The 12869-nt window shown below is 28.1% G+C and overlaps 1 protein-coding gene across 4 annotated transcripts in view; it reads right to left on the bottom strand.

The window, feature by feature from the left end:
• The window catches only part of LOC123306187 (transcription factor cwo), a 75490-nt gene that overhangs the window by 15729 nt on the left and 46892 nt on the right, over positions 1-12869 (bottom strand). Inside the window, exon 1 of one of the 4 annotated variants that reach the window (XM_044888088.1) lies at positions 12057-12217. The exons of 2 other annotated variants lie outside the window; for them this stretch is intronic. In XM_044888088.1, coding sequence (XP_044744023.1) covers positions 12057-12131 — 75 coding nt within the window. In that variant the 5' untranslated portion in view covers positions 12132-12217. Of the gene's footprint in view, positions 1-7787; positions 7798-12056; positions 12218-12869 lie in introns of those variants that run through there. One more of the 4 variants, XM_044888089.1, reaches the window with a different exon arrangement.

Genomic DNA, 12869 nt, shown 5'->3' with positions numbered 1-12869 from the left:
CTCTTATTAGTAAGTATTTTCAAATAATGATTGTTGAAATACTTCAGTAAGTATTTTCAAACTTTGATTGTATTCAATCTTAAATATTTAAAAAGTAATGTTTTAATTATTTTCAGATTTAATTTATTATTAAAATATTTATTCTAATTGTTGAATGTAAGTGTAGATATACTCACTTTTTGTACCATTTTCTTTCATATGATATTTTCTATATATTAAAATAAAAGCAGTAAAAACTTTTCATTTTTAGTTGGTATAAATTAAAGCTTAATTTATTAATTTCAACACGTACTGAGAGTAACAGAGATTAAGTTTCAATTTATTAACTTTACTGTTTTCACTCTACATGTCAAGTTGAGTTCTATGTTAACAATGCTAGTTGAGTAGATCATCTATAAAATAATTCGCCATATTTATTTGATTTGCTATAATACGTACTACACGCACGGGATATTAAATGGTACGAGTACTATTTATGTAAACTAAAAAAAGAACGCTATAATTACACTTCGTCTCACCTAGTTTGATAATACAAATGGCGTCTTATTATTATGTAACTCGTGACCAAAACATTAAAAATATTTTGGTGTTTGTGATTTAAAAAAAGTAGCACAAGACTTTACATTTTGAAGTAGGCACTTTGCTAACTACTCGCCATACACATTTCAAAATGGCTTCCCTGGATCTCACAATAATGGTCTAAATTACATTCGCGTTTGATACGCTTCAACATAAAATGTATTCATGATAAAAATAGAAAATATGTTAATGTTAAACTACACTTCACAAAAAAAATTTAGGGAAAATTTAATATTCGTTTAGATTTACCGTCGATGCAATTTTTAATAACCATAACTGTATACATTATAAGCAGTTTTAATAGTTTTTGTTAAAAAAAAAATACAAAAATCGATGAATCTAACATGCTTCGAATAAAATAACTTTTCCAGAAAATTCTATTGCAGCATGTATCGAAAATCGAAGTGAGCAAGACAATCATCAACACAGTTTGGAAAAGTGAGAGATAATATAATATTTTAAAATTGATGAAAGTTGACGTATGCAGAAAATTATATAATAATAAATGCCAGGAAAAAAAACTTACGTGCATATTCTTCCCACTCGTATACGAGTCGGGAACAATGGCTTCACGCATTGAATATAATTTACACTACACACTTAAATTCGAAACACAAAATAACATTTACTATAATAATAAGTTCAAATAATTATTTTGCAAATAATTTACAACTATGCAATAATAGTTTTCGTTATACGTTAAAGCGAAAAAAGTACAAAACTTTTGTTGCGTACCAATCGAAAGAAAATTTTATAATAATTAAAATTTTTTATTAATGTATTTACTATACCACTGATCCCGAGAAAATGTTACAGCAACAAGAACGACATTAAAAAAATATACTTATATTTAAATAATTTCAAGATAAATTATTATGCGCACTATATATTTTAGTTTGAGTAAGTAATTGCTCGCAACTAACACAACGCCGGTCGATGAAAAGAAAATTTTTTTTGAAACGAGTGCCTACTTGCAAATAATGTCCTATTGCTCCACCTTAATCAAAATCATTTTTGTTTTTACAAAGCGGTGTGAAATTTTAGGTAAGTGATTCGGTAGCTATGATTATTGCAAATATCTACATATATTTCAACAACTTCGATTTTATTATAAAAACGATGTTAGTCTCAGAATGATTAATTATCACATGGTATATCGAGACAAAAACAAAAGTGCTCCTAAAACTGACTGAATTTACATACCATTTTTTCGCTCTTTAATAATTTAATTTGGGAGGGCAGTGAAAACAGAAACATACTAAATAAGCTTCGAAGGTTCTTCAATATTTATTGAAAATTGTACCAGGTAAAATAATTCGTGATTCTTGTATTCTTTGGAGATCATTAAATCTTCAGTACAAAAAAGCCAAAAGATTGAAGACTAAATTAAATCTTGTGAGGCGAGTTTCAGAGTAGAATCAATGAATGATAATATTAGCGTCAATAATTACTGTATTAAATGGATTACTCCAAATTATTATATAGCCTTTTCACTCCTGATTTATTTGAAATTTTTAGAACTATTGATAAACAAAGTCCAGTATACTAGACACAATAGTAATTTATGTATTTAGTAGGAAAAGTAATACATTCTCGGAAGACTGTGGAATTAATACATTCTCGGAAGACTATGGAAAAAAATTGATCGGGAGTGAAGAGATAAGCCTAAATTGTCAAAGAATGCTTCCATTTTAAACCATTTGGAGCAGTTACAAGTTAGTAAGAATAATCTCACGTCAATTGATTTAAAATCAGAGAGATGGCTATAGAATGGCTCAGGTAAGTCATCCTTTCCTTTCCTTCTTCTTCATTGTGGCAGTTTCTGGCTCAATCATTCAACTCGTCCATTCATTCAATGGCATACTATGGAAACTATGATATTGCTTATAGATCAGATATGGGCGAGTTATTTTAAGTCGTAGTCACCATTGTTATAACTTTATTGTGTGCCATAAACTTTGTGTGCCTCTTTATTCAAGTCCGCATTGCTCATAGAGGAGGAAGCGAGACGGGTGTACGATTCTTCTACCTATCTCAGTTTCTCTTATAGTAATGAGATAGTTAGAAAAAAAATGTTGTCTCTCTGTCTTACTCGTATTTTTGGTTGTCACTGTCTTACTCGTAGTTTAGAAACAGAAGTCGGAGGGACTTCTCTGAGCCACGTTTGCCTATGCCTGTTATAGATGCTTTTGAATCGAGATATTTCTTTTAGGAAAATATTATAGCTTGCAACGGGTGAATGAGAATAGCGCTGACGTTGAATGTGTATTTACTTAATATCACATTTATAAAAAAAATCCAGAGGTGTTTGTTTTTACATTTATACATTTTGAATAATAAAAATTTCTTTGTACCAATAAAATTTATATAATGAAACAAAACACAAAAGTTTTATACTAACAGTGGTCAGTGTTGTTCGATCCCTCTGTACAAGAGCTGAACAGTCAAATATAAAATGCATTGATCGTTCTCGGTAAATTGTAGAATATTATACAATTTCCATGATAGTAATGTAAAACCATAGTCAACATTTTTCCAATTTCAGTAAAAATTCCATATATACGTGCTATATGGTGTTCTACACAATATAAGTTTTTAATTTAATGCAATTTGATTGGATGTAGATAACAATACAATCAACTTAAATAGTTTTTTATATATTCATCACGAATTTGATGTGAGAGTTACCTTGAGAATGAGCAGAACACCTCTTTAGGTAGAGGTACCTACATTACAAAAATTACCTTGTTATAGTTTCAGTCACAAGATATTGGCGTAAAGATTGTATTTATTGATAATATTTTTATGGCCTCTATATACATATACAGTGTGATCATTTCAAAATAATTCACCCTTAATAAGTCTTGACCTGATGTGGTTATTGTTTTGAGTCAAAGCACGTCCATTTAGGTATCGACGAAAAAGTTCAAAAATGATAACTAGAAAATTTTAGATTTCATGCCTTCACCCCCACCCACTCTACTTTTGAAATTTTAAATGACACTTCCTACTTTGTGATACTTCATTTGAAAGGGCATAAAATTCTCTCTTTAACTTTCGACGATATCATACATATAATGGAGTTCAAAAATAGGCAATAATACAACCCTTCGCATCTCATTTCCGAGAAAATACTTGTCAGGAGAAGGGTCATTGGAATAATTTAATTTAATTTGATAGACTCATCCAAGATTCCCATATTCAGTATCAGCACAATATTGTTTCATAGGTCTCTGAAAACAGGCGCGGATCTAAGGGGGGGGGGGGGTCACATGGGTCATGACCCCCCCAAAACAGCCCGCATTTCAAAAAAAAGAGCTGAATCAATATTTTACAAACCGAAAAAAAAAATCTTTGTTTATTTGGTTTTTTTGTTATTTTATTGAAAAACAAAAATGACAAAAATCCCCCCCCCCCCCCCCCCCCCGAAAGAAATTTCTAGATCCGCGCCTGTCTGAAAATTGAATAAAAGTCGCCTTTTTCTATTTAGTCGAATATTTTAGCTTAATATAAGCTATAAATACAATTTTGTAATATGAATTTAAAAAAAAAATATAAAACAGGCTCAGATTTCGGTTTGGTAGGGTCGAAATCTGATCCTTAGATTATTACTCAGATTGCATAACTTTACCTTCATAATTAAAAGTTTAAGAGTGTGAAAACTATCATTTCAATTTGTGAAAATATGCAATAATTTCTTAAGAAAATGTAAAATTTGTATATGACGGTCAAATGAGTTATCTAAACATTATATTTAAAAAAATTTCCTTACAAGAGGTATTCATTATATATGCATTGAAAAATAAATGGCTTTTTTCTAATTTGTTCCGTAGGTCAATATTATTATTGTTGGATTTATATTTGAAATATTTAATTTTCAATCATGTATGTACCACTTTCTTTTTAAATTTAAATATTCGTTAACTTTTAAAATTCATTTTTCATCATGATTTAAGATCCTAGGCTCAAGAAATAAAATTATGCGATCGAAACAAGAAAACAAGTCTCAAATTCAAAGCTTTATTTAAAGTTATACTGTTATAGCCAGAAAATCGTAATGATTCAAATTATTTTATAAACATATATCTGGAATTTCGGAAACGGCTCCAACGATTTTCATGAGATTTAGTATGCAGGGGGTTTTAGGACGAAAAACTAGCTAAGTTTAACTTTTAGAAAACGTTGTTTTATCCGTGTTTTCAGGAAAAAATAAAACAGATTTTCCTGACATCTATTGTTTCAGTAGATGGCGTGGTTAAGCAACACACGATTTACCAACAAAAAAAAAATACCTTGCCAGCTCGGTCATCCAGGTACTTTAGAACTAAAATGTTACCAGCAACGATTTTTGAAATCTTTTGAAAGCAAAACATTAATCGAAACGTAAAACAAACCTTGATAAAATTAGCTTAAAATTACAAAATAATTACGTTTTTGCCGTGAATTCAGGATTGTTTGTTTTTGTGGTAAACAACTTCCCTTTTAAACACCAGTGTCTTCAATGTATAATCTACTTCTTATATTAGAAACATTTTTTATCGCGAAATTCAAATTATTCAAAAAAATTTAAGTCAATTTGTCAAGCATACAAATTCATTTCTTTTTATATTTTCAAAATTTGAATATAAGTCAAAACTCGTTCGAGCCCTCATTTGAATTATATTTTCCCACCTGGTAGAATTTAATTTAATGGCTATTATTTCAATTTGTAATAATATTGTTTTAAATTTTCATGTTTTAGAGCCAGTTTTTCTTTACGCAATATTCAATTTAATTTTTTTTTTAATTATTTGAATAATTAATACCTACTATTAACTTTTATTTAGATAACTATTAAACGTTGAAAAAAGTTGCATAATTGTTGCGAATTAAGGTTTTTAAAATTATGATATAATAATAGCTTAGAAATCTTACAAATAGCACCCATGAAATTTACGCTTTCATATATTTTTCTCGAATTTGAGTTCAAGTATACTTAACGGGTGTTTGACTTTTGTTTACATCAAGCTTATTTAAACGATTTTGCAATCGTGTAATTATTTTGAAAAAAAAACATTTAATGACTTTGAACCAATCTAATATGGTATTCATGGAATTTACTTGTTTATAAATAGAGTATTTTTGTGTTTAACTTGTTGTGCCTACACTTATGTTTATATACCTAGATCTGCCATTTACTTACTCTGCAGTTACCAAGAAATAGCTTTACGAATTACGCTTTCGTTTCAAGCCCGATAGAATCAAGAATAGTCCGTGCCCAAAAGTTTTAACAAAATTTCTTTAAAACTTAAAAAAATTCCGTCTTCGCGTAATTTTATTGTATTTCAAAATTTATGCATTCGTTTTTATGCAAGAATTTGGCTTTGTCTTTATATCTTTTTATCTTTTTGTTGTTTTTTTAAAAGTTAAGTAGAGACGTATTTGCTATTTCTAGTTTAATGTTCTCTTTGGGAAACATTAGATATTTCTGATAATTTTCACCAAAATTTTCGAAAATTATGAACTTTTTCAACAGAACAGAAATAAATTTAGGTATGAACTAGTTGAAACAGAGTTTTAATTGGAAAATTTAATTTAATTTTGACAGACTTTTATTTCGATATTCGTAGAAAATGCAATAACTTTCTATTTGAAACTTAATAAAAATTAACAAAATTTTATAGTAAGTGAATTTTTTAAAAAAATAATAAATTTAAAAGAAAATAATGAAGGTCAGTGCAATCAATATATTATTTTACATAATGGAAAAAAATTATTTTTCTTTGTTTTAATAAAAATTTTTCATGTAATTGGGGATTGATTTAATGACTCGTATAACAATAACAATTATTATAAATTAATTAAATTAAGCCTATGTAATTAATAATTTAGTACTGGCTTACCTAATAATATAAATATATAAAATATATTATTATATATATTTGATTATGTATTTAAAAAAATCATTTTTCTGCCTACATTTAAAATTTTTCGATTTGATTAAACGGTTAAAGGCGATTGCGCTTTTACTGACTGCGGGGTTGCGAGTTTGAATTCAGGCAGTGGCAGGATATTATCGAAATAACCGACTCTACCCACATCAAAAATGTAATTGTATATTCGGATGTAGTTTAAAATAAATAAAGATAAAACATTATGATGTGGGTGGTCTCTGTTATAGATGGATGTCTAAAAACCGGAATGTAAACCCCATTATTAATAAGTATATCTTAATTCTCGATCGAATTCTAAGTCGGTATGAAATACAACTTTACGCGCAGCAACTTGCATAGATGTTTGAATGTTATATTCGGCAGTGTGGTAAAACTTTAATGATCGATGTAAAAAATAGTAAGAGCACTGTAGGAGGAGGCTACGTCTAGAATTTTGATTTTAAATTATATATTTTTTAACATTTCTATATTTTTATCAAACCACCATCACTAAATTTCATGTTTATTGAATATAAACAATGGATATCGACCTCATATTATATTCCTTTTTTGGGAGGTTAAACAATTGACTCCATTTATTTCAATACCTGACATAGTTTTCTATTTTATCAACATAGAGTTTCAAATTTTCATCAAACTTTTGTATTTCTTCAAATTACGCCACACTATTGATTTTAATTACACATATCAAAGCTTGAGGGTTAAGTGTTAAGAATTGTTTGAGTATAGTAGAGGAGTCATTTGAACTACTCCTTGTTAATATTTAAAAAAGTGGAAAAACCATTTTTTTTAAAAAGAAATTTTCACTGACCACTCCCCTGAGCCACAGATAGATATTGCTAATGTATTGGAACGATCTCTTAAACTGAAGCTTAAACGTTCTAAAGCTTGTCTAGGATAATTACATAAAAAAATGAAAAAACATTCTGAAATTTGCATCTTTCTAAAAATGCTGTTTATAGATATATTTGTTTTTGTTCTTTTTTTATCTACCTACACAATATTTTATTCTAAATATATATATTTAGAAATATATTTAATCAAGATAATTATAAAACTCTGCGGTTCTTAAATATTTATATCTGAATATGACAGGCTAATAAATAGATTTAGACAAGAATATTTTATTTTTAGATTATTTCTTATAAATGGAAATTTTTATTTTATTTTTCCTAAAAACCACAATTAAAATAAAATCTAAGAAAGACAATGACTGTTTGAAAACCTCCAAAAAGATAATTATTTAAATAATTAGCCCTAACACATTTTCTTAACCATTTTATTTTTTTTACGTATACTATAGTGTCTCAGAAAAAAAATGCCAACAATTAGCATAAAAAATGTTTCTCAGATTCGTAGTACCATTAACGAGATACGATTTCGGAAATTTTTATTTGTAATTATTAGAATGTTTCGTTTCATTTCATGTTAGTCAAATTAAATTTTTTATAATAACCAAAGTGTAGAAAATAAAATTTAGCACAATTTATGCCCTTTGCATTTTTTCTGTAACTTTAATATTTACGAAGTTATTTCCGTTTTTAAACTTTGCTTATATCAAATTTACTGACATTTATCGAGAAATTAACGATAATTAACGCAGCCCTACCTCTTTAAGAGTTATAAATAAGCTTAATTTTTACAGAAAATTAATATTTTAATGATTTTGTATGGAGTTCTTGGCTGAATACGCACCCAGATAGAATCTACAATGCTAGCGATGGATTCTAAATGGGGTCAGCATTATTTTACTTAAGCTTGGTTTTCCAACCCTTATCTATGCCTTAGCCAAGACTAATAAATCAAGGCCACGTAAGCCTTTTGATGTAAATAATTCATATTTATGCTTTTTGGTAATATAATATAAGAGAAAATAGCCCAGCAAGCCAAGGCGATTACTTCCAGTGAACACGTATGAGTCCAAACTCTATGAATATTAAAAAAAATTAATATAGAATAGATTAAATTTTAAACATTTTTGTAAATTCTTTCCAAGATAAGATTTGGGATAAGATAAAGTGACTAGTCCAAACGCCATTTATGAAGCACTTCTGATTTTATATTGATACAATTGCCAGTTTTAGAAACGAAACGAAAAAATACAAATCGTTACTTGTAAAAGTGAATATGAATGAAAATCCGAATAAAGTCCGTATTACTCACCAGTGTTTCGGGATCTAAAAAAGATAGGTGAAGAATTCAAATTATAAGAAGATTACTTGCAACAATTACAGTAGTTTTTTTGTGTCAAATGAACAGGGGTTTTTGTACATTTAACACGCAATGTCTTCTAAATTTATTGACATATCGTTAAAAAGTTAAAGTAGGTATGAATTGAAATGAACTGAATTTTCATCTATCTATTGTTTCTGAAACGCCTTTTGAAATCGAAGACAAAAACCACATTGGATCTGTTAGTGCAACTGTCTAACCGAGTCTAATTCCGCCTTAATGAAAATCGTAATAAAAATGGAATACCACAAATTAAAGCTCTCTACCATGAATGAAAAATTACTTTACCGAATCAATTTGAATAAGTTTGGCATATATGTTAAAAGAAAGCTATATATTGGCTATGAGTTGGAAATTATTGAACGGGTTGAAAATGATGTGAATTGGTATTAATGAAAAGAAAATTTTTTCTTTTTTTTTTTGACAAAAATGGAAAGATTATTTTGAACTTTCCTAAAGAGCAACGAAAACGTCCAACAAAAAAAAAAAGGTTCGTAAAAGATCGTGTACGTCATAATGTTAATTCATAATTGTATACAAAGTATACGAACATTTTCTTTGCCAAGCGTTTTCGTTTCTCTTTTGAAAAAACTTTTAAAACTGTCTGTAACTTTAATCATCATGAAAAAATAAAAACAGTTTTGTTATATAACCTATATATGGTCTTTCCATTTTTTTCAAAAAAAAATTTGGTTCAAAATTCCAATTGGTAAAAAATTTTGTATCTTTTTCGTAATTTTTCCTTGTTCTATGTGTTACCAATGACTTTCTTTAAAAATAATCAACAAAAAAAAAAAAAAAAAAAGTGGAAGAGCTCAATTTTTTTAAATCTTACTTTCATCATACCTTCAAAAGGCAGATAAAACAACCGCAGAATCACAATGAACTCTCGGTCATAATTAAAATGCACATTTAATATTCGTACTTTAATTTCAGGTTTGATACAATAAATTTTGAGTATTACAATAAGGTCGACCTTGCAATTAAAATTTTATATTTATGCGGCTACTTCTCTCACTATAATTTCGATTAAGTCTGAGTGACCATATCAATTCAAGGTTCAATATCAATTTGAAATGAAATAAAATGATTTTAGTATTAATGAATATATTAAATTTCAACAAATAAATTTATTGAAAAACCATTTATAAAAAAAAATTTAATGTGTTGTATGTTATAAACACGTGAGCAAAATAAATTTAACATTGAACTTGGCAATTAATCTTAGATATATATTTTTTTTATTCTAAAAAATTAATTTAAAATTATTTTTGTCATAATTTAAAGGACATTTGTGTATTTCAATAGTTTTTGGCTTGATACATATAACTCCAAAGAATGTACGGTAGTTTTAATCCTCCTACATATGACGCCAGTCAATCTTTTTAAAAAAACAACTTAAATCGTAAACCACGATGTATGTTATTTGGACCGCTTAGTGGAGTGTGACTACGTTTTGCAAGCAAAAAAAAAGTTGTACTACTTATGTTATCCGAGAAAAACAGCAAAATTGTTGGACCCTTTTTAGTTTTTGCAGTTTATGTAAAAAACTATGAGCTTTTGACGTAAGTTGCTACTATCAATTTGAAAGTATAGTAAATTTGAAACAATTGAAGCCACATCTCCGCATGTATAATAGTTTTTGACATATGCTTGAAAAATTTACCTGGTCTTCAGAAATGATAAAATTTTGAGTTTTGCTTATGTTAAACTGTTAGATATAGACCAAAAGTTTAAATGTAAAAAATGTTCCTCATAAAAAAATAACTTTTGTTTGAAACAATTTTTCGTAAGTATTATTGATTTCTCGTGAAGGAAAAAAAGATAGATAGATCAAAATATCTAGGTAGCTTCAATTAGTGAGCCATATGAAAAATTTTTGAAAAAAATTGAAAAAAAAAAGTTTTTTAGAAAATACTACTTTTTGAAAACTAGTACAAATGGCGGTCGGAAGGCGAAGTAAAGCTGCTTTTATGATATGTTATTTATACCCTTTAGGGGAGTTTGAAAAATATGTTTTGCTAGCAAAAAAACTAGTGCTATCTGCGTAATATGTGAAAAACTGAAAAAAGTTCGAAAATTTGGAGCAAAAATTTTTTGCTTGCAAAGCGTAGTTTGATATCCCCCTAAGGGTTTGAGATAAGAGAATTTGACTGGCGTATATTACTATCATACTATCTAATATGTCCGCAAATTTAAATTGGTTATTATCATCATGTGGCAAAGGCAGTCATCAAAATGAATGTTTGGCTCACCTAAAATATAATATCCTGAGTGACTACTACAGTCTGTGTATTACAAAAAGGTTTATTTGAGTACCTACACATCAATGAATTATTCTATCCTATCTTATTTAAATAACTGTCCTATTTTTATATACAAAAGCTTAAATGGAGCAAAAGAACGTTCATCATTTCAAATAAAAATGATTTTCCTGGTATTCATCTTTTCCTGATTTTTCCAAATAAAAAAATTGTATTTATTTCATTATTACTTTATTAAAATCCAAAAAATAGTGTTAAAATACTTTCTAAAGTAGGTACAAGCTGTAACTTTTACTTATAAGTCATATAGCGGTGACTCAAGGGAAATAGTATGTAACACTACAAGGGCAGAAAGTTTGAGATTTCTGCACTGTGCGATATGATGCCCCAGACGAAGCAGAGAGAAACTTTCTGTCCGTGTAATGAATACTATTTTCCTTTATTTTCGTCCGAAAGTACGTACTTGCTGTTTCTATTGGGAGCAATAGAAGCTAGGAAATAGGATAAATGTCGGAGTTTCTGCCTCCTAACATAAGCACCCAGTACGTAACTTCGACCGTGGATAAAGAAAAAATTATTCCTTTACTTGTTAGTGGAGTTTCTCCGTTAAAAAAAGTTGGTATCTACATAAACTATGATGGAATCGATGGGAAGACAAAAGCTAATAAGTTTTTTAACACCTCCACCGTAGTTCTATTTTTTTAAATGTGAAACCGATGATTATGACAAAATCCGCTCTAGGATTTTCAGGTATTTATCTTTTCGGGAGAAAGCAAAATAATAAAAATTATGTAAAATAACAAAATTTATATATGAGAGCACTAAAAAATAGAAAGGTCTACATCATGTGGCTTTTATTTAGAAAAATGAAGCTTAGACACTTTCCAATGTCAAATTTTTGCCGTTTTGCCATTAATTGATGCCCATAAAAATGAATTTACTGCTGTTTCATAAAAATTATATATTTTGGCACAAAATTTAATTCATCATGAGCGCCTTGGCGCGTCTAATACAAAATATACAAATTAAAAAATGAATGTGAATTTACCTCTTTACCCTGGTGTGATAATTTCGATCGTGTTAAATCCTGCATGATTGTTGCCGTATTTGATAAATTTACCATTGTACAACAAATATATTAAAAACAGATTTGTTATTTAAACAATTAATAATAAAAAAGCATAACATTAATAAAAAATAAAATTTTTTGAATGTCACACTTAATTCTATAAAATAATTCATATCAAATTTTTTTTATGTAAAACACTTTATTTTAATTACAAAAAACTAGATCTTGGACACAAAATCACTTTAATTTGTAAGTTTATTTTTTATTTTTTTAATTGGAGACACTAACTTTAAAAACGATGAACGTTTGTTATCCAAAAAACGGTTACGATAATGAGAGTGTATGATAATGATATCGTACGATATCGACATCTAGTGGCTACTAAACTGCCATCTATTCTGTATATGATCGTGGTTATATATATAAGTTTTTATGTAAGTAAAGTCACGTTTTCTAACTACTGGAAATATTATAATTAAATCAAATTATAACAATAAATAATAAATATATACATGTACACACTGCATATTTGATTAGTAGTAGTTTTCAATCGATGCGCGCGTTCCTGTCTATTTTGTATTATCATTTACATTTTATTATTATTGTAATATAATAATAATGCGCAAGTCATCTACTTTTTTTTCTGTAATATTTGTGTGCAAAAGATATAGAAATATTATGTATGAATTATAATCATGATGATAATGGGTAATAATAATCAAGCCGGGAGTGTAGTGGAAGACGTACAAGATGCGGAAACATGATAAAGTCTCTAACTGATTCTAAGATATC

This window comes from Chrysoperla carnea, chromosome 1, assembly GCF_905475395.1.
Source record: "Chrysoperla carnea chromosome 1, inChrCarn1.1, whole genome shotgun sequence".
Taxonomy (NCBI): domain Eukaryota; kingdom Metazoa; phylum Arthropoda; class Insecta; order Neuroptera; family Chrysopidae; genus Chrysoperla; species Chrysoperla carnea.
Note: the sequence above shows the minus strand (reverse complement) of the source record. Positions and strands in the feature narration are given on the sequence as shown.